This window comes from Aulonocara sp. 'chitande type north' Nkhata Bay, linkage group LG20, assembly GCF_057382095.1.
Source record: "Aulonocara sp. 'chitande type north' Nkhata Bay isolate Kocher_YH1m ecotype deep benthic linkage group LG20, A_spYH_male_GT1.1, whole genome shotgun sequence".
In the NCBI taxonomy this organism is placed as follows: Eukaryota; Metazoa; Chordata; class Actinopteri; order Cichliformes; family Cichlidae; genus Aulonocara; species Aulonocara sp. 'chitande type north' Nkhata Bay.
Window position 1 is genome coordinate 25,690,628 of NC_141363.1, and position 26,261 is coordinate 25,716,888.

The 26,261-nt window shown below is 39.9% G+C and overlaps 1 protein-coding gene across 1 annotated transcript in view; it reads left to right on the forward strand.

The window, feature by feature from the left end:
- The first annotated feature begins 2,128 nt into the window (after positions 1-2,128).
- atp9a (ATPase phospholipid transporting 9A) overlaps positions 2,129-26,261 on the forward strand; it is a 34,925-nt gene continuing 10,792 nt past the window's right edge. The window contains exons 1-22 of the mRNA XM_086277008.1: positions 2,129-2,288; positions 4,661-4,805; positions 7,820-7,933; positions 8,131-8,239; positions 9,258-9,316; positions 10,232-10,283; positions 11,270-11,364; positions 11,664-11,744; positions 12,594-12,669; positions 13,115-13,191; positions 13,420-13,580; positions 13,682-13,824; positions 14,427-14,539; positions 15,213-15,422; positions 17,616-17,777; positions 18,355-18,447; positions 18,565-18,648; positions 19,606-19,776; positions 21,217-21,315; positions 23,852-23,941; positions 24,197-24,341; positions 25,800-25,864. Coding sequence (XP_086133134.1) covers positions 2,221-2,288; positions 4,661-4,805; positions 7,820-7,933; positions 8,131-8,239; positions 9,258-9,316; positions 10,232-10,283; positions 11,270-11,364; positions 11,664-11,744; positions 12,594-12,669; positions 13,115-13,191; positions 13,420-13,580; positions 13,682-13,824; positions 14,427-14,539; positions 15,213-15,422; positions 17,616-17,777; positions 18,355-18,447; positions 18,565-18,648; positions 19,606-19,776; positions 21,217-21,315; positions 23,852-23,941; positions 24,197-24,341; positions 25,800-25,864 — 2,412 coding nt within the window. The 5' untranslated portion in view covers positions 2,129-2,220. The remainder of the gene's footprint in view (positions 2,289-4,660; positions 4,806-7,819; positions 7,934-8,130; positions 8,240-9,257; positions 9,317-10,231; positions 10,284-11,269; positions 11,365-11,663; positions 11,745-12,593; positions 12,670-13,114; positions 13,192-13,419; positions 13,581-13,681; positions 13,825-14,426; positions 14,540-15,212; positions 15,423-17,615; positions 17,778-18,354; positions 18,448-18,564; positions 18,649-19,605; positions 19,777-21,216; positions 21,316-23,851; positions 23,942-24,196; positions 24,342-25,799; positions 25,865-26,261) is intronic.

Consider the following 26,261-nt stretch of genomic DNA (forward strand, 5'->3'; position numbering starts at 1 on the left):
CAGACCTCTAGGCTAATATTTATGGCTACACAGGCTTGTTTGAATGTACATAAAATCCCTTATTTACATAAATTCACCCTTCAATAACTACTGGAAATTTTCTTTTCTTTTTCTAAATTCTCATTTCCCAACAGGAGCTATTAATCCTTTGCCAGTTTGCATTCTCAACGAAAAACTATTTGCATCCCCAACTGAAGCATGGTATCCAATCGTCCATTTTTGGTAATCAGCACAGTGGCCTCTTCCTGAGGAATTTTGAAATGATCCATTAGTTTGCATAAGTCTCCCTATGGAATACAAAGTAGTTCCAGGCAAACAGAGTGAGCAGATATACAGAGAAACCTGTAATGCAAAAATACAGAATGGCAATCAAAACCGTCAGATGTCTTTGTTGAGAGTTGTTTGCATGTCAGCTCATTTTAATAGTACCTTTTATGCAATATCATTTTAGATTTTGTAAGGGCTAACAAAAAGATGGCTCTGTAGTGTTGTGGTTTACACATTCACCCTACCAAGCAAAAGCTCCCCAGTTTGAGGATACACAAATCCCTTTGGGGATGTGTCAGGAAGCACATCTAGTGTAAAAATCTGCCAAATCAAAACATGCAGAGCTACCTGCTGGGAAAAGCTTTGTGGTTAAGGAAGCAGCATTACAGACAACAAAAAGATACAAAGATAGTGCAATGTTTTATGCGTATATCTGAAACATGACGCACGATAGATGCTTTCATAGTGGCTGCCTTTTCGCATCATTTTTTCAATCGACTCTTTCTCTGTCACAGGCTGAGGTCAAAGTTGTGGGATGCAAATTTAATTGCTGTAGGTTAAACTCATTATACAAATTTTACAATTTGCTACAGTCGTTTAAGTTTACCCTTTTGTCCTTGCTCAAGCCTTTTTAAATAAGCACTTTACAGTCTTATGAGATCTCTTCTAATGTGCTCAAAAATGCCCCAATAGGCTGATGACTGGCCCATTTGACTGCATTACACTGGGGTGTGTTTTAATATTGGACGCCTGGATGGAAGGATGGATGGGTTCGATTCAGTTTTATTTACATAATGCCAAATCACAACAACAGATGCCTCGAGGTGGTTTTTATTGTAAGGTAAAGACCCTACAATAATACAGAGAAACGCTTTTGACAGGAAGAAACCTCTTAGAACCAGGCTCAGCGAAATGGCCTTCTGCCATAGATGGATGGATTGAGCGATATGTGTTAATCACATTACAGTCTATCAGATCACATCACTTTCTACTCAGATTGTTTGTGGGTATTTTGGAAAGATGCTGAAATTAGTGAAAAACAAATCATTACCACTCCTTTCTAGTCTTAAGAACCATGCTGAATAAGAATAGTGCTAGCAAATATGGGTCATAAAAACTGCACAAACCTGTGTTTGGAGAAAAGCCTTACTGTCACCCAAACCATACCCCAACTGTAAAGCACAGTGGAGAGAACAACATGGTTTGGGGCTGCTTTGCTGCAGGCTTTGCGGTCATCAGGTAGCATTGAAATTAAAACGATAACATTTTAATAAACATATAAACATTTATCAAGTAAAAGATATTGTACAGCTGAGTATCAGAGCAGCAGTCCTTGAGATGGTCCTATCAACATGTCAGAAAAATGACAGAAATAATGAAAAAGGAAAAAACAAGGGGTTGGAAGAGTTAATAATAAAGCCAATAATTTTTGATTAAAAAGAGAAGACTCCTCAGTCAAGACAGTCCAGAAATACTGTATGAAATTCAACAGCTTGTTTATTTTAATGTCAAATAAAATCTATGACACTTAATTCAGCTATTTAAACTTTTTAGTGCCAAATTTCACTTGTTAACTGTTTGCTAAAATTTTTTGTCTCTCTCGATTTTCTTTAAAATATATATATTTTTTACTGTATTTATTTCTAATGTAATGTGTCCTGGATTTCCTGTACTCCTCACTGTGTCTCGTTCGTTTTTGGTCTTTCCTGTGCCACCCCATTGAAAAAAAAAATACTATTACTAGTACTATACTATTAAAACTAAAACACCTTATTTGAAAAAATAATACAATAAGTAATTATTAATGACACGAGTGTGGTATAGTACTCCAGTGGAAGATTGGTTTGCTTGGTGTAGCACTGTCCCAGCTGTCACTCAGGGAAGCCTCCGCCCAGCAGCTCCACAGCCAAGCGGACTCCTTCCAGCTTCCACCCGCGACAAGGGGCTGCAGGAATGACCGACAATATCCCTCTACAACCCGTGAGGCGACCGAAAAGACACGACAGTAAACACAGAAATGGGTAAGGGCGTTATACAGCTCGGTATTATCACTGTGAAGCCATTTGTTTACGTGCTTCGCTCGTCGCATCTCCTGCTGTCACTGTAGCGGTTAAAAGTGTTTACAGGAGCGCGTCGACATTGTCTCAGAAACCAGCTAAGCAGCTTTCTGGGTAAAATATATCAGTACGGAGGGAAACATAAGGACGAGCAGCCCGTAGATGTACTAATAAATATGATGTAGCTATTCATTGTAGCTTTGAAACGGCTAATGTTAGCCGGACACATCCTTGTTCCGGGGTTGCAGTAGCAAGTGCATATTAACGCCCATTGTCAATATTTGCTCGCCTGACATTAAGTTCAGGCTGTCTGCCCTGATTTAAATACATTCTGCCCCTAATTTTTACATACGGACGAAGTGATCCTCTGTAGTGTTATTTGACCACCACAAAAAGGGGCAGGCCTAAGAAATAATGATGGAGAAAGTGGAGAGACACAGTGCTGAAATGCTTCCAGCAGACTGATCAGGCTGCCATGGTGATGTCACCTCCTGTTATAAAGACTCAAGATCCTCGAACGAGCTATGATGTTGCAGAAATAAAGGCCTGCATATATACAAGGATGATGGGTGTATGATTTCTAGCTGGCAGTGTGATATATAGTGACCATTAGTGCAGCCAGTGCACTTTCTTTGCCTCCTACAGAGTGAGGCATGCCAAGGCGAGGGTTTATTTGTATAGCACACTTGAATAAGACATTTGAGGGCCTTGCATAAGTCTTTAATGATATCAAAGAAACACGTATACGTTGGATTTGGTGTAATAAAGTAAAATGATTGAGGTTTTAGTTTCATTTGCTTTCTGTCTAACATTCACACACATTCCAGTGGATGCCCAAAACATTATGCCTATCTGCTTCTCGTTGTTTATGAGCTCTGTGTTTTTGAGATTATGTTACATAAAGAGATTTTGTTGTTTTCCATTAACTAAATAATCTAGAGCATTTAAGCAAAGGTGGATCATGACTTTCTTTGTAAAGCTCCTTAGTAATTTTTTAAATTAAAGATATCAACAAACTAGTCGGTGCTGTGTCTCAGGAGGTCGAGTGGGTCTTTATATCAATATTTTAAAGTGATCTTTATAAAAACACTGATGGAGTGGGAGAGCTCTGTATAAAGCACTTACACATTTAATTTGTATTAAAAATTCGGGATTGGGCGGATTGTTTGTTTCCCCCATTTGTGAAAAAAGGTTAAAAAATAATATGAGAAAAAATAATTAATATAAGTCTTTCATCTCTCCATCACGCTATCTTTGAACTTTGTTCCGACACATAGTTCATCCAGCACAACGGATAAACATGGCAGCCGACATCAGGAAAGGTCATCTCATTGCTGATAACAGTCCACATTTAGGTGTCCCATTTATTAGTGAATAAACAGCCACTCTAACGGTTGATGTAAATATAGAATTATACAGAAAGACTAAAAAGCATTAGAAAAATAATCAGTTGATATACAGTACTAACCTGTATTTTGATAACACGTACATGTAACACTCATTAACATAAGGGAGAACATTTTGAATATGTCAGCTTGGGTGTTTTAGCTACTTTTCACAGGTTAGCATAATGACTGCTCATTATATATGCCTGATACTACTCTAAACAGTTAATTAGGAAACACAGTATTGCATAACAAATACAATTTAAATTGTCTGGATGGGTGGGTTTGAATTGCCATTGCACCAAAGTCAGATTAATGGCCTGTGTTATGCTTTCCATGTTTATTCTTTCTATGTCTGCAAGTATGAGGGGGTCTACTTGGTTCCAAGTGACGTAAATATTATCACTGCAGGGTTGTTGAATTATTGCTACGGTGCTATGATGTTTTTCTTTTAATTTGTCAGGCCTGGCAGACAGGATATTGTTGGCATCTAAGACTTGAGTCATCTGCCATAAAAGTCAAATATGTTGTTTACAGTTAGGTTCAATTATTAATCGCAAAGCCACTGAGCTGTTCGTTGGATTTTACGAAATGCTTTGTTTTCTTAGTCTGAAGGGAGTGACCAGCTTTTCCAAGATAAAGTTAATATTTATTTTTCACGGCATGATCTTTCCAGACACCTTTGGTCATGGGTCTGTAGCTCAGTGCAGTGTGCGCTGTGGGATTTGGCTACAATAAGCAACACATTAACAAGAAGATGTGAGAGGAAATTCATTAGGGTTACCTCAATGCAGCTCTCTCAGGGTGTGGAGAGTGAATTCAAATACTTCCCAAATATTAATTGTCTTTTCGTCACATAATAGTCTTTGTCTTTGCATCCTTACTACAGAATCAAACACTGGAATTAAATGTGAAGTGTTACTTGTGTCTTCCATCTCCTCCTCCTCTCAGGTGCTGCCCGTGGTCGAGATGCTGTGGCATGGGTGACTTCCGTCCCCGCACCGTGTGGCTCGGCCACCCAGAAAAAAGGGAGCAGAGGTACCCCAGGAATGTCATTAACAACCAGAAGTACAACTTCTTCACCTTCCTGCCTGGGGTTAGTGCCAGTCAAAGGTCACCGCTTCACCTGCCCTTTGTTTAACCCCCCGAAGCCGTCATCCAGCTCTTTCCTCCTGGTCATGATTCACTGTCTGTTTGATCGGCACATTTTCAGAGCATCATAGGATATGTCTGTCTTAATTGATATTTTTTAAATCCTCCCTGTTGGTTGCTTGTAATGTAAGTATGCAAGGCATTGATGCTCATTTCAAATTATCCTTCTTCAGAGTATCAGGTTTGGTTTAGTTTGGCCTGCAGCTAGTAGTTATTTTTAGCATTGGTTGAAAAATGACAGTATTAATAAAAACACTAAATAGAGTAGGGTGTAATCTGGGTTCATCCACCATAACCAACTGTGAGTATTTAATGTCATGTTTTGTTAATCAACCAAAAGTCACTTTTACAGGAGTAACCAATAAAAAAAAGCAGAAAAGAGTGAAGTGTTTGTTTTATAAAAACAGCTGACTATAAAGAAAGTGACCGAGTGATGCATCTCCAGATAAGATCAGGTCCTTATGAATGACAAGTGCTTTTTTGGTTCTTTAGTTTCCTATAAGAGTACTGTAGTCTGTCTTTATGCTTACACTAAACCTAACCCAAAACATTGGATGATACATGTGAGGATATGAGAGATGCACTGTTTGTGCGGTCTTAGCCCTGATATGCAGGACGGGCTTGGTTTGTGAATTCAATATTTATTACTTTATTCCGATTGCATCTAAGTAGTATAAAGAGATAATTTGCCATTTTTAAACAGTACAATGTTGCATATTCGAATGAATGAGAGATGCATCATAGTTTCAGCTACCAGCTGACCAGCGCCTGCGCAGCACCAGGTCTTATACAAGCACTTTCTTGATATTGCGTGACAGATGTGACTTTGGTTGGATATTGCATGGAAGGCAGTTACCGAGCTATGTGCCTTTGATTTTTGTATTTTCCCTAACTTATTTACATATGCATTTGTTTTCCAGGCATTCAGTTGTCTTAAGATCTTATTTTTGCTTATGGAGTCAGACGTTCAAAGTAGCTCAGATTTGTTTGTAAAGCAAAAGACAAGAGCAAAGCCTTTTTGCATTGCAAATCAAGATGCTTTTTATTTACCCTGGTTCATGTGAAGAACTTCTTTTCTCTAGATCATATTTAAAACATATTTGTTGCTCATGTGCTTTCCTCTTAGAGGAAAAGTTTTTCTGATAGTAATCTCACACGCTGATGGTAATGAAACTGAGCAAAGCTGTAGTGTGTGTGTTGAATTTTAGACTGACGCTGGCAGATGAAAAGTAGCCATATGTGTTTGCACATTGCTCCATATCTGTTGGTTCATGAAAAGATTTGTACGCCTAACTGAAAAGTGTACTTCTTTAGTAAGGGTGCGTGAGATGCTTATATGAGCTGTGAAATTATACACCTATAGATGCTGCCAGATTTGCTGCAATGCTACGTCTGTGGTTGGTTTTTTCGGATATTGTGTGTAAATGTGGACAATGTTGCAGTTAATTGGAGTGATTTTAGTTCTAGATTAACATCTTTTAACTTAGATTTTTAATTCACTCAAAAGGATACGATTGCAGTGTCAGATCATTTTCATTCTTTATTAATTTAGTGTGTTAACATATTGCCAGTTGCTATTTTTGCCACTTTCAACTCTGTGTCATTGCATTTCCTAAAAGGCAAGCCTTTAGCTGTCTCTACTGCATCTCCAGGCTGTTCTAGACATTCTCGGACACAGGTATTTGTTCGTGTAATTACACAAACGGTCAGACATTCAATGCTTTTTAACCTGCCAGCTATGTGGAAAAGATCCAGGTGATGTCTGACTGTCCCAATTTATGGCAAAGGAAGACTACTGAAGATAATAGGCCAGCAAACTCACAGCTAGTGGTCTTCCTATGCGCTGGTATACTCAGATTGCATCGTCATCTCAACCAAGAGAGCATTTCCGTTAGAGAGAACAATGTCTTGCTGGGTGCTGCATGTCAGTAATAGTGAAAGATGAATCCAGCGTCCGTGACGTCACCTAATTGGTGGCGAGTCCACATTTTGAGGCCTTATTTTTAGTGTTTTGGATGCGCCCATTGTCGTTTTCTAAGGCTAAAAATCATCATGTTTGCAAGAGAGGGGCACACTTGACAATCAAAGACTCCACAGCTGGGATTTTAAGACTTAGCAGCATCCAATATGGATGTGTTATTAAAAGATTCATGCAGCACACATTTGTTATGGAGGAAAAGCTACTGGTTGAGACCATAACCAGTTTTTGTTCAAGCTTGTAAACGTACTTTGTAATGTAATTTTTAAGATGGGAAATGACTCGCTTTTGTAGCCAGCCTCAAGTGGTCATTAGAGGAACTGCAGTGAAAACAGATTTGTTTTAAATAACATATTATACTTGTTACACAAAACTAAAGATAATGGAAAGAAACTACAAAAAAAATCCTTCAGGCATACTCAAAGGCATTTTCATTGATGATCAGATGACAAATAAATTCTCTATTAAGTCACATACTGTCAAGCAGGAAAGTAGACTTTTGAGGGGGAAGGTTGTGACATTGGTGTATGGTTGAGGCAGCGAGTGAGCATTTTCCTGTTTTGTTTTGTTTTCTGGGAAATGGCAGCACATGTTATTTTTGGGTAAATTAAACCCTATTTAATATGAAAGCTGCTTTTATCTACTCCCTTATTCACAAGAGGTCCTCATATCTGAGCAGCATTTTAGCAGATTTTTACACTAGATGCCCTTCCTAACGCAGCCCCCGGGGGATTTGTGCCTCCTCTCGGGATCCAACTAGGGATTTTTTGCTTGCTAGGCAAATGTGTACTACACCATGAAGCTCCTAAACCCTACTTAAAATAATACTTGGAATTCTGTTTGTCACAGTCCTGGTTATTATTCTTTGTGGGAAAGCCAGAAACTGAAAATCGTGTATATTCAACAACAGCCTCCATATGCACATTGCTTTGCGAAACTGTGAATATTTCACTCTTGATCCTTTGCCTTTTTGTTCTCAGGTGCTGTTCAATCAGTTCAAGTACTTCTTCAACTTGTACTTTTTGCTTTTGGCCTGCTCTCAATTTGTCGAGGAGTTACGCTTAGGTGCTCTCTACACCTACTGGGTCCCTCTGGTATGTGGCATTTCACTTACTGTTAATCATTAAGGTCAATCAGCTTCATTTTCCATTATTTGTGTTCCTCTTCAATGCTTTTTTAAAATGTACTTTTGCTGAAAATTAAGGTTTAGCTATTTCTTTTCACTTCCACGGTTGCAGCACTCACATAAACTTTATTAGTTACTTTTTCACTGTGACTTGTCACTCTCCAGGGTCTTGTTTTGATCATTACCATCATGCGAGAGGCAATTGAAGAAATTAGGTGCTACCTTCGAGACAAAGAAGTGAACTCTCAGATTTACAGCAAGCTTTCAACAAGAGGTAAGAACTGAAAGCAGGTTTTACCTGCGTCGATTTCTGTGTTGCATTTTTGTTTTCTTAGCAAACATGTCTATTAACTGTAGGAGGTTGGTCCTGTTAAAACTTATTGGGGCTGGGGGAAATGGTGGGTAATTCAAAGCAGAGATGTAAAAGTGTACATAAGAGGCCTTGGTATAAAGTGCTACCAGCAATAAAAAGCATGGGACCTCTTGTGGTTTCCATCACTTTGCCTCTTTGATGTGGCAGCTTGTTTTACCCATAAACACAATGACTGGTTGCCTCCATGGTGGCAGCCCCTCTGCATATTTTGTGGTTTATAGAAACTTTATGGTGTCAGAACTCGGTGTACTGGTTGCAGTTATTTTGTCTAAGTTCCTTTAAATTGTATGTTTATGAATACACGTGCATGAGATATTGCCATATGATCAGTCAAAACCATCTAGAACATTTCATCACTTAATGCTTTTCTGCTAAAAGCTGTGGTGTGAAGTGTTACCGAATAGGTCTTTTTTGTGTTAGCGTGTAAAATGTAAAATGCATTTGTAGAGTAAAGTTCCATGAACCCGAATGCATAGCGATATTAATGTGCTTTAATGTCTTACATATGCAAAGCTCAGAGGTCACGGCAGAGTTCAAGGGTCAGTGATCTCTTCCAAACAATTTTGCCGTTCATTCCAAGTGGAATGAAAGAAAAGGCTCAACTCCCCCAGCATTCTTTCAAATCTTCATGGAGACTTACTTTCCCAGATTCACTCAGGTGACTAGTGAGCCATGCAATTCGCCCAGAGGTCTGGGTTTTGTGAAGACATATTTGCTGAAAAAATACCACATTCTCTCACTAGCTTATAATTAGGGAAACTTTTAAGACAAAAATCTAAATGTTGGGTGGTCTAGATTCCATTTAAATTCTTAACTACATGACTCACGTAAAAGTTTCAAATAGCTTTGTGTATGTGAGACTTTAATCAACATTCAAACTTGCCAAACACTTAACTTTATGTTTTCTTCTGTATTTCAGGCACTGTGAAGGTTAAAAGCAGCGGCATTCAAGTTGGTGATCTAATAATTGTGGAAAAGGTTTGTTGAAGTTTTTTTTTCATCCACATCTGTGAATAGTTTTGCTTTTTAGACCTGTCAAGTTACCGTTTATATGACAGCTAGTAATGAGGGGGTTGTTAATCTTCTGTGCTCCACTGGTGACTGAGGTGAAAAGAGTTAGTAAAGATTTTGTAATCTTGTGATCAATGCTGAGTGTCGGCCTGTCAGACTCGATGCGCGCGTGGCATATGTGAACATGAAATGCCTTTTAATTAGATCTGAAATACAAATTCAATTAAGCGCTTTAGTTTTATCTCGAGATTTCATTTATAGTTTCTAGTTCGATATCTGTGTGAGTTTTGGATCTGCTGTGTTGCTCCCCTCGCGGACAGACTGGAGTCCCTGAGGTCTTTGTACATGAAATGTGAGAAGCGCGTTCTGTCTTCAGTTTCCAGCGGAGGGCTTCTCTCTGAATCACTCATTAAGTGCAGTTGAGGGAAAGGTCACACATGTTGTCCTACACATTTTGCTAATATGACCGAGTGATTCCGAGTCATCTGGGTTACAATTCACAAAGTCATCGGTGGAGGTGATGGCAAAAGTTTTCAAATAAATCTCACTTTGAAAAGCCATGCGACTTGCTTTGTTAAACTGCTATTAATCACGTGAACTAAATCTAAACAGTTAGATTTTGCCAAAGCGGTCATGTGAATTTAATGTGTAATATCTTGAGTGAAATGGCCGGGTCAGGCTGAGTGTAAAAGCTGGCTTGGGTCCTTTTAGGGCCATGACAGAATGATTTGCTGAGGGGCTTAATATTTTTGACTGACTGACTGTTGGTAATGTGGCACATGAAGTGAAAAAAAGTCACAAGAGCATAAGGAGGTAGAAGGAAAGTATAGAATCAGGATGTAAGGTTCACGCCATTTTTTTTCTTTCTGCCTTTCTTTGTAGAACCAGCGTGTTCCTGCTGACATGATCTTTCTAAGGACCTCTGAAAGAAATGGTAAACATCTGCCGGTCATTCATCCATATATCCACAACAGGCCGGCTGGGGAAATGAGTTGTTTAAAAAGGCGCTGAGGTGCAGGGATTAGCCCTGAGCTGCGACAGGAAGTCCTACATTGTATAAATCGGAACCGTGACCACTACTAAGTTATCACTCAAAGTTATTGTGGCGAGTTGCCACGGCCACATAGACAAAACATTGTTTGATTTTCATCTTTGTCTCTGACTAATTTTGTCTTTCAAATGAGAAGATAATGAAAAGGAAAATCAAGGGACACAAAAAAAAATCAAATGCAAAGAACAAAAAGAAGACAAGAGGGGAAGATCCCTCATCTGAATAATCAAATATGGATTAGTGTATCATTTGTGGGAGATGACACCAAACATTGACTAAGGCGGTTTAAATTGAAATGCACAGGCTGCTGCTGTTTTATTTATAGCCTAGAAATCCAAATGTGACTAAGAAAGAAACGCTACATGCTTGTTGTTGTTGCGTCTTCCTGTTGGGGGAAGAAAAACATCAACTTTGTTTTACTGGAAATAGTGCTCGGTTATCTCCCATTCCATGTGGAGGCCATTAGGTCAATTATGAAGGGCCTAGGATAGGATTTAGAGTTTTGGGCAGGATGACTCATGCTGGCCAGTGGGGGGGAAGGGGTCTGGTAGACGCTTCCACTTCTACCCCAACAGCAATAAACTGCTCAATCCTGTTCCCAGTAGTCAGTGTTCATCTGTGACCCCATGTTAAAATAAATTCACACATAACATTAACTTAAAAAATTGATGTTTATTAGAAAAGATGAGAATATGATGAACTCGCAGTCTAGCCTTCAGTATGGTTGATAATCTGCTGTAGGCAGTGAAGTGATCAATAATGGAGCTTATGAGTTTCCTTCTTTGAAATAAAAACCTTTCTGTTGTTGCCCCCTAGAGGTGACTGTTTTCATATGGCGTCAGTAGCAGCTCTTGTCCTCTCTTTTCCAGGCTCCTGTTTCCTGCGGACTGACCAGCTTGATGGAGAGACGGACTGGAAACTACGCCTCCCAGTGGCCTGCACGCAGAGACTACCAACTGCTGGCGTGAGTTGTAAACTGTAGATGGAGGCTGGCAGTAACGATTCGACTGGAAACTGAATGTTTGCCCTGTTGTTGTTTCTCTTTTTCTTTTTTTTTATAACAACTAATAAATACAAGAGTAATTTGAACTGAGAGAAACAAGTCTTTTATTTAGCCACTACATGCTAAGTTAAGTATGCAATCTAAACATTAAATTCATTAATAATTGTTGCATGTACAATGTTCTGCACCATGTAGGACTTGTAAAGCCTTTTCTTTTCTTCTTCAGGTAATTTTAAGTCATGTTGTCTAATCTCTCACAGGACCTTCTCCAAATCAGATCATACGTGTATGCAGAAGAGCCAAACATTGATATCCACAACTTTATCGGAACCTTTACCAGGGTAAGTGGTTGCATTGTTACGCTGAACCCTAATCTCCCTTCAGACATGTTAATCTCATCTCCAACATCTGAGTCTTTGTCACTTTTATGCTCGAGCTGTAACAGAAACCGTGCTGAACTGAGTACAGTGATATCAGTGTTGTTAAATACCCCTCAACAGAAGCATGCAGAAAGAAAGATGCTCATTGAAGTGTATTTGTGCTCTCAATTGTTGTCTTATAGAACACAATTTATTGGTTTCATCTATAAAAACTGTGAAAGTGACACTTTTAAGTTGTTGAATGTCTTATTTTAGATCAGGAGCTGTGATACAATAGTGACCTCTCCAGATTGTACCTCGCCTGTCGCCCAGTGATAGCTGGATTAGGCTCCAGTTTCAGCAATCCTGAATTTGATAAATGGTTGAATAGATATTAGATCAGACTTAAAAATGAGTTTCCTTAAAGCGTTTGAGGACCCCACCGCAACAATCACTCAGCTACATCGATAAAAAGTTGAAATCCTGCAAAACTCTTAACATATAGCACACCCCAACAAGTAAAAGAGTCCAAATTTAACTCCCTAGCGCTTGCTGTGTTATATGTTCTAAAACATTGAATGTCTTGATGCATGCTCAATCATCCAGGTAAGTAAATCTCCAAAAGTTGATTCTGTTCATCTGACGTAGCGTTTTGTGGGAGAAATGTTTCGTCACTCATCCAAGTGACTTCTTCAGTCTCAGCTGACTACTAAAACATTGAATGATAAAACCGATTAATAGGTTATCTGTGGCTCAATTAGGAGAAGCAGAGACGAGCTGGTTTCTGTCCTTAGTAATCATTCTGCATGTCTGTTGTATCAACTGTTACAGGAAGATGGAGACCCACCAGTTAATGAAAGCCTCAGCATTGAAAACACCCTGTGGGCGAGCACTGTTATTGCCTCTGGTAAATATCTGACTGGTGGTGCATCTATAAAGCTGTTAATATCCAAGTAACCAGGACCTGCGTGTTCACTAAAGCACTGATCCTTCATAGCTGTTGATTTGATGGTGTATCTAATCAAATCTACACTCTGGAAAAAAGCCCAATGAGGTAGCCCTTTCTAAAAAAGCAGAGGCACCGCTAACTATAATTGTAAAGAAAGTGTGCTTCGTCTGTGGGAGAGTGAATCCACTTTAACCGGCACAAGCATGTGTTGTTCATTAAGCAATTAGAAATCTGCGTCCTCCATTCAAAATGTCATTCTTCATTTGGAAAAATCTATTCATGTCAAGATTATAAGTCTGGAAAACGTCTTCCTGACATGCTGTGTTTTATGTTGTACCTTTACTATATTGCCCTGAGGCCGTTTTTTTTGGTCTTTTTTTTGTCTCTGCCTCACTTACTCCAGGCACAGTGGTGGGGGTCGTGATTTACACAGGCAAGGAGCTGCGCAGTGTCATGAACACCTCCAACCCTAGGCACAAGGTACAGTAGTGTAAGCCAGAGCTGGAAGACAGAAGTCTGATCATTTAATTGCATGAAGGTGTTTTTCCTAGTATGTGTTTTTTTTATACAGTATATGTGTGATTGGATTTAACTTAATTATTCAGATAAATTAATTTGTTGCTTCACTTATTTACATTTGCATTTTGTCAGTACACAGATCTTTTATATTTACAGTAAGTAGATGCTTTATGTTTGCTTCTCTTATAGGTTGGTTTGTTTGACCTAGAGGTGAACTGTTTGACTAAAATCCTGTTTGGAGCCCTGGTTGTGGTGTCACTGGTCATGGTGGCCCTCCAGCACTTCGCCGGCCGTTGGTACCTGCAAATCTTTCGCTTCCTGCTGCTCTTCTCCCACATTGTGCCCATTAGGTCCGACTTAACGCTCTTTTTTTAATGGCATCTGCAGTGCTATGTTATATTTACATGTGAGGAATGAAAAATTGCGTGCTTCCTTGTTTTATCTGATGCAGTTTGCGTGTAAATCTGGATATGGGAAAGATGGTTTTCAGTTGGATGATTAAGAAAGACTCAAAGATCCCTGGGACAGTGGTGAGGGCAAGCACCATACCTGAACAGCTCGGACGGATCTCCTACCTGCTGACTGACAAAACGGGTAACCTAGCATACCGTTTTTTGTTGACCTAGTTGAGCAGTAACACGAGAGGATAAAGTGGTGAGGATTTTCCTAGGAGGTATTCTGTAAGACAGAGTTTAGCTGTTTCCTACCCTGCAGCGTTGCTATGCGGTGGGTTTCTTGCTCCCTGAGACTTACAGGACCTTTAAATCATAAAAAATCAAAGTCTCTCATCTATACACACCTTTAGAGCATAACACCTCCACCAGTGAACCTCCACAGGCAGGAGGTGTTACTCGTCAGATTTACAGCCCTCATGCCTAATAAAATGATCGGCCATTTCCACATCCAGAGAGCGATAAGGCCAGTGGGGTCTTCAGGTCACACTAATGTATGTGTAAGTCCCCTGAAGTCTTTTTGATATACTGGCAGAAATGCTTTTAAAGTAAGTGTGAGGATACGGAGGTTGTGTGTAGTGTCAAATGCTTCTGGCATTTTTCTGGTCACCATATGTGGCTGTTACAGGTGACTGATTGTTGTTTGTTAGTTAGATAATTGAATCTCTACAATAGGGTCATAATTTGTGCTGTCAAGCGTGATAACTTTTACTGTTTAAATGTCTGTAATGTAACTTTCAACAGGAACTCTTACCCAAAATGAAATGGTGTTCAGACGGCTCCATCTTGGAACTGTGGCATATGGGATGGACTCAATGGATGAAGTACAGAGCCATGTGTTCAGTGCCTACACGCAGGTGAAAGGTGTTATGTGTATCTTAAGAAGAAAAAGTGACTAAATTGAGCAAACTGTGTCCCAGTATTCAGAAGAAGAGATTCAAATTTAAAAAGCTCTTGAAAGGATTAAAAAAGCAATTTTTTTTTTTACAAAATGTATTAGTTTGTGATTATTGTTCAGCTGAATGCTTCCTGACCTCAAATGACATTCTTTATCCCTCTTGACACCAGAGGTTAGTAGAGCAGGAAACAGGATTAGCCCACAAGCGAAGCACTGACCGGACTCCTTTAATGACACCATCATTAACCCTGAGAACATGCAGCCTTCTAAAAATAGCAAATTCACAATGCAGAAGCAAATAGTTCATATTTACTCTGCACATCTGGTTATGTTTACAGGCTGCTAACATAGCGATAATGGAAACTGTTGAAATGAAGAAGCTAGTTCCTCAGTCTGTGAAACATTTCAAGTGTTAATGCAGCTTCCTCACAAACTCTCAGTCACTAGTGGCCCATGGTTTTTTGATCTTTTTTTTTTAAGTTGACAGTACTGATAATTAGCTCTGTTGGCTAGAATACTTCCCCTCTCTTGACAGCTGGCAACAGTGAAAGACTCACATAAAAGAAGTCTGTTAAAACGTTTATATTCTTTGTTCTTCTTGCACTAACAGTACCTTCTCTAATTCTCTTCAGCCCACCCATGACCTTCCAGCCTCCAGGGCTCCAGCAGCCACTAAGGTTCGAAAAACCATCAGCAGTAGAGTTCACGAGGCTGTGAAGGCCATCGCCCTGGTGCACAACGTAACACCCGTGTACGAGTCCAACGGCGTGACGGACCAGGCCGAGGCCGAGCAGCACTACGAAGACACTTGCAGAGTCTACCAGGCATCCAGCCCAGATGAGGTATCCAGTCCAAGAAAATGCTGTTTTATAAAAACCTATAAGGCATATAATGATATGCACATTATTATTGTGTAAAACAGGGGTGTCCAACTCCAGGCCTCGAGGGCCGGTGTACTGCAGGTTTTAGATCTCACCCTGGGTCAACACACCTGAATCAAACGATTAGTTCATTACTAAGCCTCTGGAGAACTTCAAGACATGTTGAGGAGGTAATTTAGCCATTTGAATCAGCTGTGTTGGATCAAGGACACATGTAAAACCTGCAGGACACCTCACTTTGATCCGTACACAAATGATGACTCTAAAAGACTGTTTTCATATCAACGTGCTGAAGTTGAAAGTGTGATTAGACCTTTATTATTCATTCATCAGATGATATATGTTAATATATAAAGCTGAACTCTTATTTTTTGATGTTTCAGTTTGAAATGTTTAAAATGTAGTTACTCTACCCAAACCTAAGACCAAGAGCAAAACAGGGAAGCAGATTTCTAAGCATATAAGATGCGTAGGTTTGTGTTTTTGGTCAAGGCCATTACAAGAGTGTCTGTATTTCTTGAATAGGGAGAGTCTCACAGAAATGCAGTCCACACTGATGTCCTTGATCAGTATGAATTCTTTTGAACGTCAGGAAAAAGGCTGCGGACTTCGACTCGATCCATTTCCTGCCATGTAAATACGGATTTCCTTAATGTGCTCCTCAGCCCATTGCACTTAGCCCCCTCTGAGTTTCCTTTTTTTTTTTTTTTTTTTTTTTTTGCATTTTAATAGCACCCAATACACTATGTGGTGGTCACCAGAAAAGAAAAAAGAAAAAAGTCTGGCATCGGTGGTTTGCGTTGTTGGTAGGAAATGGAGCCGTTTTATTGTTTTAGGTCACAATGGATAAAACAGTTGGCTTTGAGTTGCTGAGACCTGAAAGTTGCATTCAGTCAGTTTGATACAATCGAGGCAGATTCAGTTTGCTTTGCAACAGCTTTCAGGAAGTCTTATTTATAGATCTGGTTTTGTGTGTGAGCACATTAGATGCAATGTCAGTGACTGTTAAATGTATGGTTTCTACTACTGTAATGTAAACTGACAGTTTGCCACCATCCGCATGCAGATGAAAGTAGTTTTTTTTTTTTCTTTTTTTTTTTTGTTCAACATTTATTAAAATTTTAATAAATGTTCGTTTGTATGGTTTGGTTCAACGAGGAGTGAAATCTGAATCACTTTGCTTTCTGGCTCATAAAGAACATGTCAGCCATGTGGTGTTTGTGAGTCAAGCCATCTGGGTCAAGCATTATTCAGTCCAGTTACAAATGGGCCGCTAACTCAGATGCTTCTGTTATAAGGTAGTGCTGTTGTGGCAGACACCCGATCCCAAAATTCCTCCACAGTGAATATTTCTAGACTCTGACTAAGCATAATCTTCATACTTCCCAACCTGTATGACAAACACTTCAGTAGTCAGAGCTTTGATGACGCTAAAGCGTTTCTGGTCAGACATTTTTAGGCTATGTGGTGCATATTTCCAAAATAAGTAATTTTGGTATCCCAGAATCTGTGATTTTAAAGTTGTTGTAGGAGCAGAGCAGTCTCCCTTATTGTCTCTTATCTGCATCTGTTTGGCTTCTCTGCTGTTCGTCCTGGCAGAAGATGGATGATGAATTGGGAATGTGATCTGGTTTCTAGTCTGGAAGTTATTGGGCAATGCCATCTCCCCTCATTCTCTCTCCCCACACACACACACACACACACACACACCACCCCCGCACACATGCTTCTATTGTATTAATGGATGTCGTCTGTTGTGTCCTTCAGAAAGGAACAAGCAGAAACTATATTTTCAGTTAAGAAATGGACATCTTCCCAGTTTTTCAATCAATAGTCTTAAGTGCTGAAAATGCTTGAGCTATTGATGTTCTCTGACAGTCTACTTCAAAGTGGCCTTCGCTGTTTTCTGTGTAATTCAAGTAATGGAACATCATATTGACAATGCTTTTGCCATGAAAATAATAAAATGACCCAGGCAGAGGTCACTTTCTCTTAATGGGTTCTTGAATGATGATAATATTTTATTTGGTAGAAATATGTGTTATTAGCTAAAAGCTACATATTTTGCCTTCTTATTGTGCTCTATATATATTTAGTGTCAGTTGTGCATTTTAATGACCGCTCACTAAAGCCTTTACACTGTGCTTTTGATAGGTGTCGCTGGTGCAGTGGACTGAGAGCGTCGGCCTTACACTTGTAGGAAGAGACCAGTCATCCATGCAGCTGCGGACCCCTACTGGCCAAATACTGAACTTCACAATCCTTCAGATATTTCCCTTCACTTATGAGAGCAAAAGGATGGGAATTATAGTCAGAGTGAGTGCCAAAATTAATATTATTACTAGTTGTTAGTGTTAGTAGTGGCTGCTGTCCATCTTGCTCAATATATTTTGATACAAAGGAAATGTACTGATTTCCTCACATCTCTATTGCTTAGAAATTACTTTCAATTACAGTCAATGTAGGTCAGTGGTTGTTGCTATGATGTTGATTCTTGCTTGGTGCTGACTTTAACAAGGAAAACAAACGAAAAACAGATTTGTGCTAAAGTGTATAATCTGAGAAAAACCTCACCTTGTGACCTCTGACTAAGTCGGATGACTAACTTTATTATTGCTGGCTGGGATATTGCTCAGGAAGCCAGGGATTTTTAAAGTTGACTTCCTCCTGATAATATTTTCAAACACTTTTAAACTCTCTTGTGGATACCAAAATAAGTTATGAATTTCTAGGCAACACTAAATAATAGAATGGCGCACGTGCACTTTGGCTTGTGCACGCTGAGTAGAAATCCCCCTGCGAGAAGCACGGCTGGGTAATCATTGTACCAAATATTAAATACAATTTTATGTACCGTTTGCACATGATAAAGCACAAATCAATGTTTTTCTAGGATGAATCAACAGGAGAGATCACTTTCTACATGAAAGGTGCCGATGTGGTGATGTCAGGCATCGTCCAGTATAACGACTGGCTGGAGGAGGAGGTATGTTTCTATGTTTCCCACGAGTCATGCCGCATACCTGATGACACTGATTTTATTCCTGTTAATAGTAAATCACAAACTTTTAGATCACATGCAGATGTTGTCTGTGTTTTCTAGTGTGGGAACATGGCGAGGGAAGGTCTGAGAGTCCTTGTGGTTTCCAAAAAGTCGCTGACAGAGGAGCAGTATCAGGATTTTGAGGTAACAGCCCTCCATGAAATTGACCTACAGCAATCTAAGACAGAGCTCAGAGTTGGGTTTCAGATTCAAGTATGAGAAGATGGGGCTGTTGAAGTGTGCTTAGGTTTACGAGCGTTGTTATACATGCATTGTTTGGTCCCTGTCTAGTAAAGCCATTACAGTTTCAACAGTGTGATAGTAAAACATGCTCAAGTTACATTAAGCATCTGTCGACTGACAAGCATTACACATGATATTGATATTTGGAGGAGACATGTTCAGCATTTCTAAATGTCAAAGTGTGTCCTTGGGTAATTAGACTAACCTCTGACCCCCCCTTCAGTATTTCTACCCCACTGTTCCTCACATACACCAGGCCCCCCTCATTGTTTGAGCAGGGCATGGCTGTCTTCCCTGCAGTTGTTAGCCCCAGGCCTATTACTGAAGTGTATAATTGAGTGAGCAGAGCTGGTGGGCAGCAGTGAGTCACCAACTGAGTCACACACAGAGTTTATGTTTCTGTATGAGTCACTCAGATTGTTTTTGCTTTATCTCACTCACAAATTGCCCTCGAGCTGAAATGCTAAAGATGGGCGTTAACTGATTGATTATGTCTGTCCTGTATGCTGTAAGTACAGTGTGCTGTATGTATAGCTATTTTGTTTAACAAAGCTATATTTATAGCTTTCAGGGCTGCTTGACAGTTTACATTTATACACAGATTTTTGTATTTTGCTATTTTTGTATTTAAAGTATCAGTGCATTTAGGATGGTATATAGTAGGTAGACTGCAAATTTGGCCTTATGTATGCACAATGCATGACATATTCCTAGCTCATTTTATTCCTTATTTGTTTTTCTTGACTCTCCTGGCTGACAGCCACATTCCTGTTTTCTTCTTTTATTCCTGGCTGTTTCACTTCTTGCAGTAATTTCACAGTATTTAAACTTTCTTATCCTCCCACTACGACTCTCCAGGCACGGTACGTGCAGGCCAAGCTCAGCGTCCATGACCGCTCTCTGAAGGTGGCCACAGTGATTGAGAGTCTTGAGATGGAGATGGAGTTGTTGTGTCTGACTGGGGTGGAGGATCAGCTCCAGACTGATGTCAGGCCCACTCTGGAGATCCTCCGCAATGCAGGCATCAAGGTCTGTGGGGTGGGGTGGGGTGGAGTGGGTAAATGGCCTTACAGTGCACAGTAGCAACAAACTAAGAAGACAAGCACATATGTTTTTCATATTGGCTGTATGTATCTCAATACAGCCTTCATTTTTTCCATCCCTTAAACTTTAAAACTGACACTTTAGTTATTTTAGATGTTCAATTCAGGCGACGTCCACACTAGCCCGGATAGATTTGAAAATGGCGTTTTCGTGAAAACGTTCCGTGTCCACACTATCATTTTCAGTCGTTTTCACAGAGTTGTGCGTCCACATTGAAACGGCCAAAAACGCTTACGTTCCAGTACTGTGCTTGCGTGAAACGCACGACGATTCGACCTACCTCATTTCTGTCAGCCGTTTATTTACTTTCTGGCTCTTTGAAACGTCTTTTGAAACGCAAAATATTGAGGAAAAGCACCGAGTTTTTTAAATGGACTAACAATGAGGTGGAGTTGTTGCTGCGAGTAACACAAAAACAGCGTTTTCAAATGTATCCGCTTTGGAGAGCGTTTTCAAAACGCTGTCTCAGTGTGGACGGAAGGCTAAAACGGAGAGGAAAGATTCGTTTTCAAACGAAAACGTATTAGTGTGGACACAGCGTCAGTCTTTGAAAAGGATGCTCTTTCCCAGTATGCTCTTCATAGGTGCTAAAGCACAAGCGTAGCTCATATGTTTCACACCAAAAGGTAAACAAGAGGCACTTAAACTAAACTTCAGAAAAAGTAACAAATCTCAGTTTCTCCGGTTTATTGTGACCATGGCAACAAATATGATAACGATTCAACTTACAGTCTTAAGTCTTTACTCTAAGCCCGTTTTCATCCTCTGCTTTAGTACAGCAGACAGAAATAGAGTCAAATTTCTTTGGGTCATGGCATTTAAAAAATTTTAAAAATCAGCGGCTATGTAGTTTTCCAAAACTCTTGACAAACTACTGAACATGGAGTCAGTTTCTTCTTTAAAAAGTCATCCAATAAAAAAATAAATGTGTGTGTTTTATAAATAAACCACACGAACAGAACATTGCTTTTTAAAAGTTACCACTCATGTAATTTGTTAAAATGAAATTCAGCTGTGTTTGGGTGGAGTCAGAAATGTCAAGATCTGAGGATAAAATCCCCCCAAACCTTTTTTGTGATATTGATGAATCAGTCATGTCAATTCTCTTATATGCAAGATCCAAAATACTAATGAGAAAGAATTTGGATGCTGTGATACCAGTCTGTGTGATGACTTGTGTTATTTTTGTTTGAAGCACAAGATCTAAACTAACACTGTTTTTATTGGTAAAATTGCTCCACAGGCTTTGTCTTAAAAGCCCGTGGAGCAATCTTTACAAGCTTTTATTATCAAGATGATTCTCAAAGTCTTATATCTGGGTTTAAAGACACTGGAGTGGGATTTCTGTCTCTGTTTCCTGTGTAGGTTTGGATGCTGACCGGAGACAAGCTTGAAACGGCCACGTGCACTGCTAAGAACGCCCATCTGATCACCCGCAACCAGGACATTCATATCTTCAGACCAGTAAGTCCAAGAAACAGACCCGTCTTTCTCTTGTGCACATATCTAGTGGGTAATAGTTGATTTTACTCCAGGGCTGATGTCAGTTCAAAGCTGCCCTGACAGTTTCTTGAATCTGTCAACCCACGGGCATCCAGGCTCTGTGACCAAGGCCCATTAGCTAGTGGTCATACAGCCCAACACAGCTACGCATGCAGGCCGAGCCAGCATCCACAGCTGAATAAATCACCTCCCACCAGTGAAAGCATCCAAGCCACTGTCAAAGAGAACAAACAGCCCTTCGCTCAAACAGAGGAGAAACCAGCTGAACCACTCCCAGAGGGAACATGCAGAGGGCTCACTTCCTAATTTGTTTTGCAGGTTTCAGGCACTGTAGCTGCTTTGATAGTCCCCTTCTGCCTTAACCTCTGGATCCATGCCAGAGCAGAAGGAGCGTCTGCCATATAGGAAGGTTAGAACTTGCGTACAACTGTGGTTACTGGAAGAGAATAACAATGGTTGGCAGTGCTTAAAAACCTCTGTCACCGGGGGACGGGGGTGTGCTGACTGGGCCTGCTACACACACATCTGGATTAGTTTCCTGGTGGCCACCAATGGCCTGAACTGGACTGACGTATGAATTGTCAGTGGTTGAAGGATATTCATTCCAGAGCATAGCTTTTGTTGACAGATTAACACCATGCCTTGTCAGTGCTGAATTTTTGGAGAATTTGAGTCTATATTTGAACCTGACACAACTGTAAAGAAATTCTGTTTATTTTTTCAATTTTTTTTATGCAGGATATTATCCCGTTTCCCCTTTCCATTTTTCTTTTAACACACCCTTTTAATATTTGCATTGTAATACATCAACAATACACTACAGGCTAGTTGTGTGCAAATGTAAGGACAAACCCTGAATAATTTGCATATGCATAATTTTCATTTTAACCTCCTCTGTGGTAAGTATAAAAACATTTTTACAATAGGGTGAAATTACCTTATGCCTTTTTCGTGTCAACACATGCCTCTTTAAGACACAGTGCTCAGCTAAAAGGTCAATAATTTTACTTTTTAATTTAATCTGAATGATCTTATGTTCTTTCAGTTCAGTCATTTACAGTCCAGCTTTTGTGATATTAAAATCTTCTAATATTTCTAATATTTTCTAATATTACAATTTTAAGGTTTTTTGTACCAGCCTTGCCTGCATCTGTGGACTCAGTTACTTCCTTTTCAGGTCGTGTGTCACTCCCATTCTCATAAATGCAATAGCTTTTGATACCTTTGGTGGAATTTAATGAAATATACTCACTTGGACTCAGAGAAAAACTACTTATATTTTCATGGGAAAATGTCAAAGTCGCTTTGACGTAATGTTCTGAGTAATTACATGTGGCAAAAACATGTAACTGTACTTGAGGTACAAGATCAAAATTGGCCTAAACTCAAGAATTCACAATCTATTTATGGTAAAATTTTATGCACTTGTCTAACAGTTGCATTTTCAGTCTGTGCGGTGTCTTTTAGTTGATTACTTGGCTGAACCTCCTATGTCTTTGTGCTCTTCTCATCTGCTTTGTGCTGCACATTTTGTATCCAAATGCTCACTTTCACTGTGACATCATCTTGTTCTGCAAGAAAAAGAAATCGTGCAGTTATTCACCAGTATAGCAATATTTCACATGTGGTCAGATGCTCAATTTGTGTCACCAGTATTTGATTCTGACCTCTCAATTAATAATCGTAACTAAAGATATTTTGTAAGGATGGACAGGCGTGGATATAAAGTGGAACTTGACGGTTGGAAACAGTAAGGTTTTAAACTGAGTGAAGTTTCAGGCTCATCCTGCTCTTTACTTCTATTCCCTACATCAACCTGATATCCGCCTGTAGGCTCCACAGAAACATTTAATTGTCACTCCAATTTTATTTCAAACACAAGTAGAGATAGGAACCTATATGCCGAATTATACTTGCTATTCAGTAGCTACATGGTGCTGTTTAATAAATTAAACATTTGCATTTATATAGCGCTTTTCAAGGCGCTTTACAATTCCACTACAATTCCACTATTCATTCACTCTCACATTCATACACTCAAGCTACAGTTGTAGCCACAGCTGCCCTGGGGCAGACTGACAGAAGCGAGGCTGCCATATCGCGCCATCGGCCCCTCTGGCCATCACCAGTAGGCGGTAGGTGAAGTGTCTTGCCCAGGGACACAACGACCAGGACAGAGAGCCCAGGGATCGAACCGGTTACAGATGCGCTTCCCAACCCCCTGAGCCACGGTCGCCCCCTCAGTCACACAACTCACACTCATGAGTTGTGTGACTGAATTCTAGTGTATTTAGCTAGTTGAATGTCAGCTAGGTGTTTGGTTGCTCTAACATTTGTCATTGCTGCAGTTGGAGAGAGACAAGCTTCCCTTCTTCTGTCTGATAACAGAGAGACAAACATGCAAAGCCTGGCAGATTTTCCCCTGTGATAATTCTACATTAGAGTGTTTTGTTGGGGCATACAAGTGCATTTAACAATGTGGTTGCTATTGGTATAGGTGACAACACGAGGGGAAGCCCACCTGGAGCTCAACGCTTTCAGGAGAAAGCATGACTGCGCTCTGGTGATATCGGGGGACTCGCTTGAGGTAAGTGTGCCACTCAGACTGTCTAACCCACATCCCCATTAACTTATATCTCCTTATGAAACTTTGACATATATTCTGCATGAAGCGTGCACAATATATCACTCTGGAAGTGGTGTCTGTGGTTAGAGTCACTATCTCAACCACAATAGGAGCTAAACTGTAAGTTGAGTGGAGGTATTCGAGCGCCACAGCTGAAAGCAGTTAAATGTGGGTGCCTGAGTGTTTTATCTGTCCATTATGCTGGTTTTCTTGCAGGTTTGTCTGAAGTATTATGAATATGAGTTCATGGAGCTTGCGTGCCAGTGTCCCGCTGTGGTTTGCTGCCGATGCACCCCCACTCAGAAGGCTCAGATAGTCCGACTGTTGCAAGAGCGCACAGGCAAACTCACCTGTGCAGTAGGTGAGTGGAAAATTTAAACTGGGCCAGCATGTTTTTCATTTGTTTAAAGTTCTTCCTTGCACTGTTTTTTTGCTGTTGTTGTTTGTTTGTTTGTTTTAGTTTTAATATGTGTTTCCAACTTTATAATGTTGTTATGCTATTATAATAATGAATAATAATGAAAAAAGCTATATCTCTCTATATATATAAATCTACATCTCTCTCTCTCTCTCTCTCTCTCTCTCTCTATCTGTCTGTCTGTCTGTCTGTCTGTATATACATACATATTAATTACATACACACATTAGGGGTGCAACAATACTCGTATCGATATTGAACCGTTCGATATAGTGCTTTCGGTACGCATATGTATCGAACAATACAGTTTCTTTTATTTATTTTATCAACTTTTCTTCTGACGATGCTGTCTGTGTTGAGAGCTCAGTGGATCTGCGTTCGACTACTCCGCCTAGGCTGCACTGTTGAGTGCAGATCCAATGAGCGCAGTGCAAGCTAGCAAGACAGAAGCTAAGCTCGTTGCAACATGGCAACTGCCTCAACGCTACCCAAAATTGAACCTCCCCCACTCTCATTCAGATCTGGCGTTTGGAACCATCTTGGTTTTCATGTGACGTATGACCCTGATGGTAAGCGCATCATGGACAAAAGTAAAACAGTATGTAGGACGTGCCACAATGCTCAATTGGTGGGAACTAGTGCGTTAGCGCAGTTAGCTCATTAACGTGTTAGCCGTCTAGCCCCACGCACAGGACGATCGTTAACGGAGATTTGCCGCCTTATGGCGTTAATGTCATTTTAACGAGATTAACGCTGACAGCACTAGTGGGAACACAATGAATATGACTGCACATTTACTGCAAGTGGAAGCAGACAAAAACAACAAGCACGCATGCTACAAACTTTATCCGAGTCATTTAGACAGCCGTTAGCACATGATTCTCCTTAAGGGGACCTGATATGTATAATATGCTGCTGAGAATATAGCCCAGAAGAAGAGTATAGTATAGCTTTTATTTTGGAAAGAGCCATTTCTCTGTAATAAACTCTCTTTTCCAAAGATGAGTGATTTCTCGATCAGATAGATTTATTTATTTATTACTTTGTTGTTTCAGCAACATTAAATTTAAAAACTGTACTTTTGAGATAAAATATTTTTTATAATTTTAATAAATGACAAATTAAAAAGGCATGAACATTTTTTTGTATCGAAAAAATATCGAACCGTGACATCAAAGTATCGAACCGAACCGTGAATTTTGTGTATCGTTGCACCCCTAATATATATATATGCGTTACTCTAAATTGCAACCCAGTGAACTTGTAGGAGCTTGGATCTCTTAATCAGGCCAAATTAAGGGAGTGTCTTGTGAACATGCACTTGATACTTTCACTAAAAGTTTGTATTGGTGAGTCACTGATGTGAATCCTGACACCTCTATGGCTTTTGTTTTCTCTTAGGGGATGGAGGAAACGATGTCAGCATGATCCAGGAAGCGGACTGTGGCGTGGGAGTGGAGGGGAAAGTAAGACTCTCCATCTCATCGCTTCACATTGACGTGCCACTCGCACAGATTTTTGCTTTCTGTTTCCTGTCAAGATCTCTCTCACATTCAGAGAGTTGTAAAAGGACATGCACACAGATGATTCCTCTTTTTGAGGAACTATTGTGTGAATAGAGGAAACAAAATGACAGGATGCTTTGTATTGTATATTTAACATAAAAGTAAGAATCTCCCATCAGCCCGTCTCTTCTACTTCTCATTGTTCTCTCTGAAAGTTGCCTGTCAAGTTGGTTAGTATGCTCAGACATGGATCCTTGTATTTGTGACAACAGTGGAATTACCGACAGCAGACGGTGCAGCTGTGCTCCTGGTTTAGTCTTTACTCTTTACTTTTTAACATAAAGTAAATAAGCATATT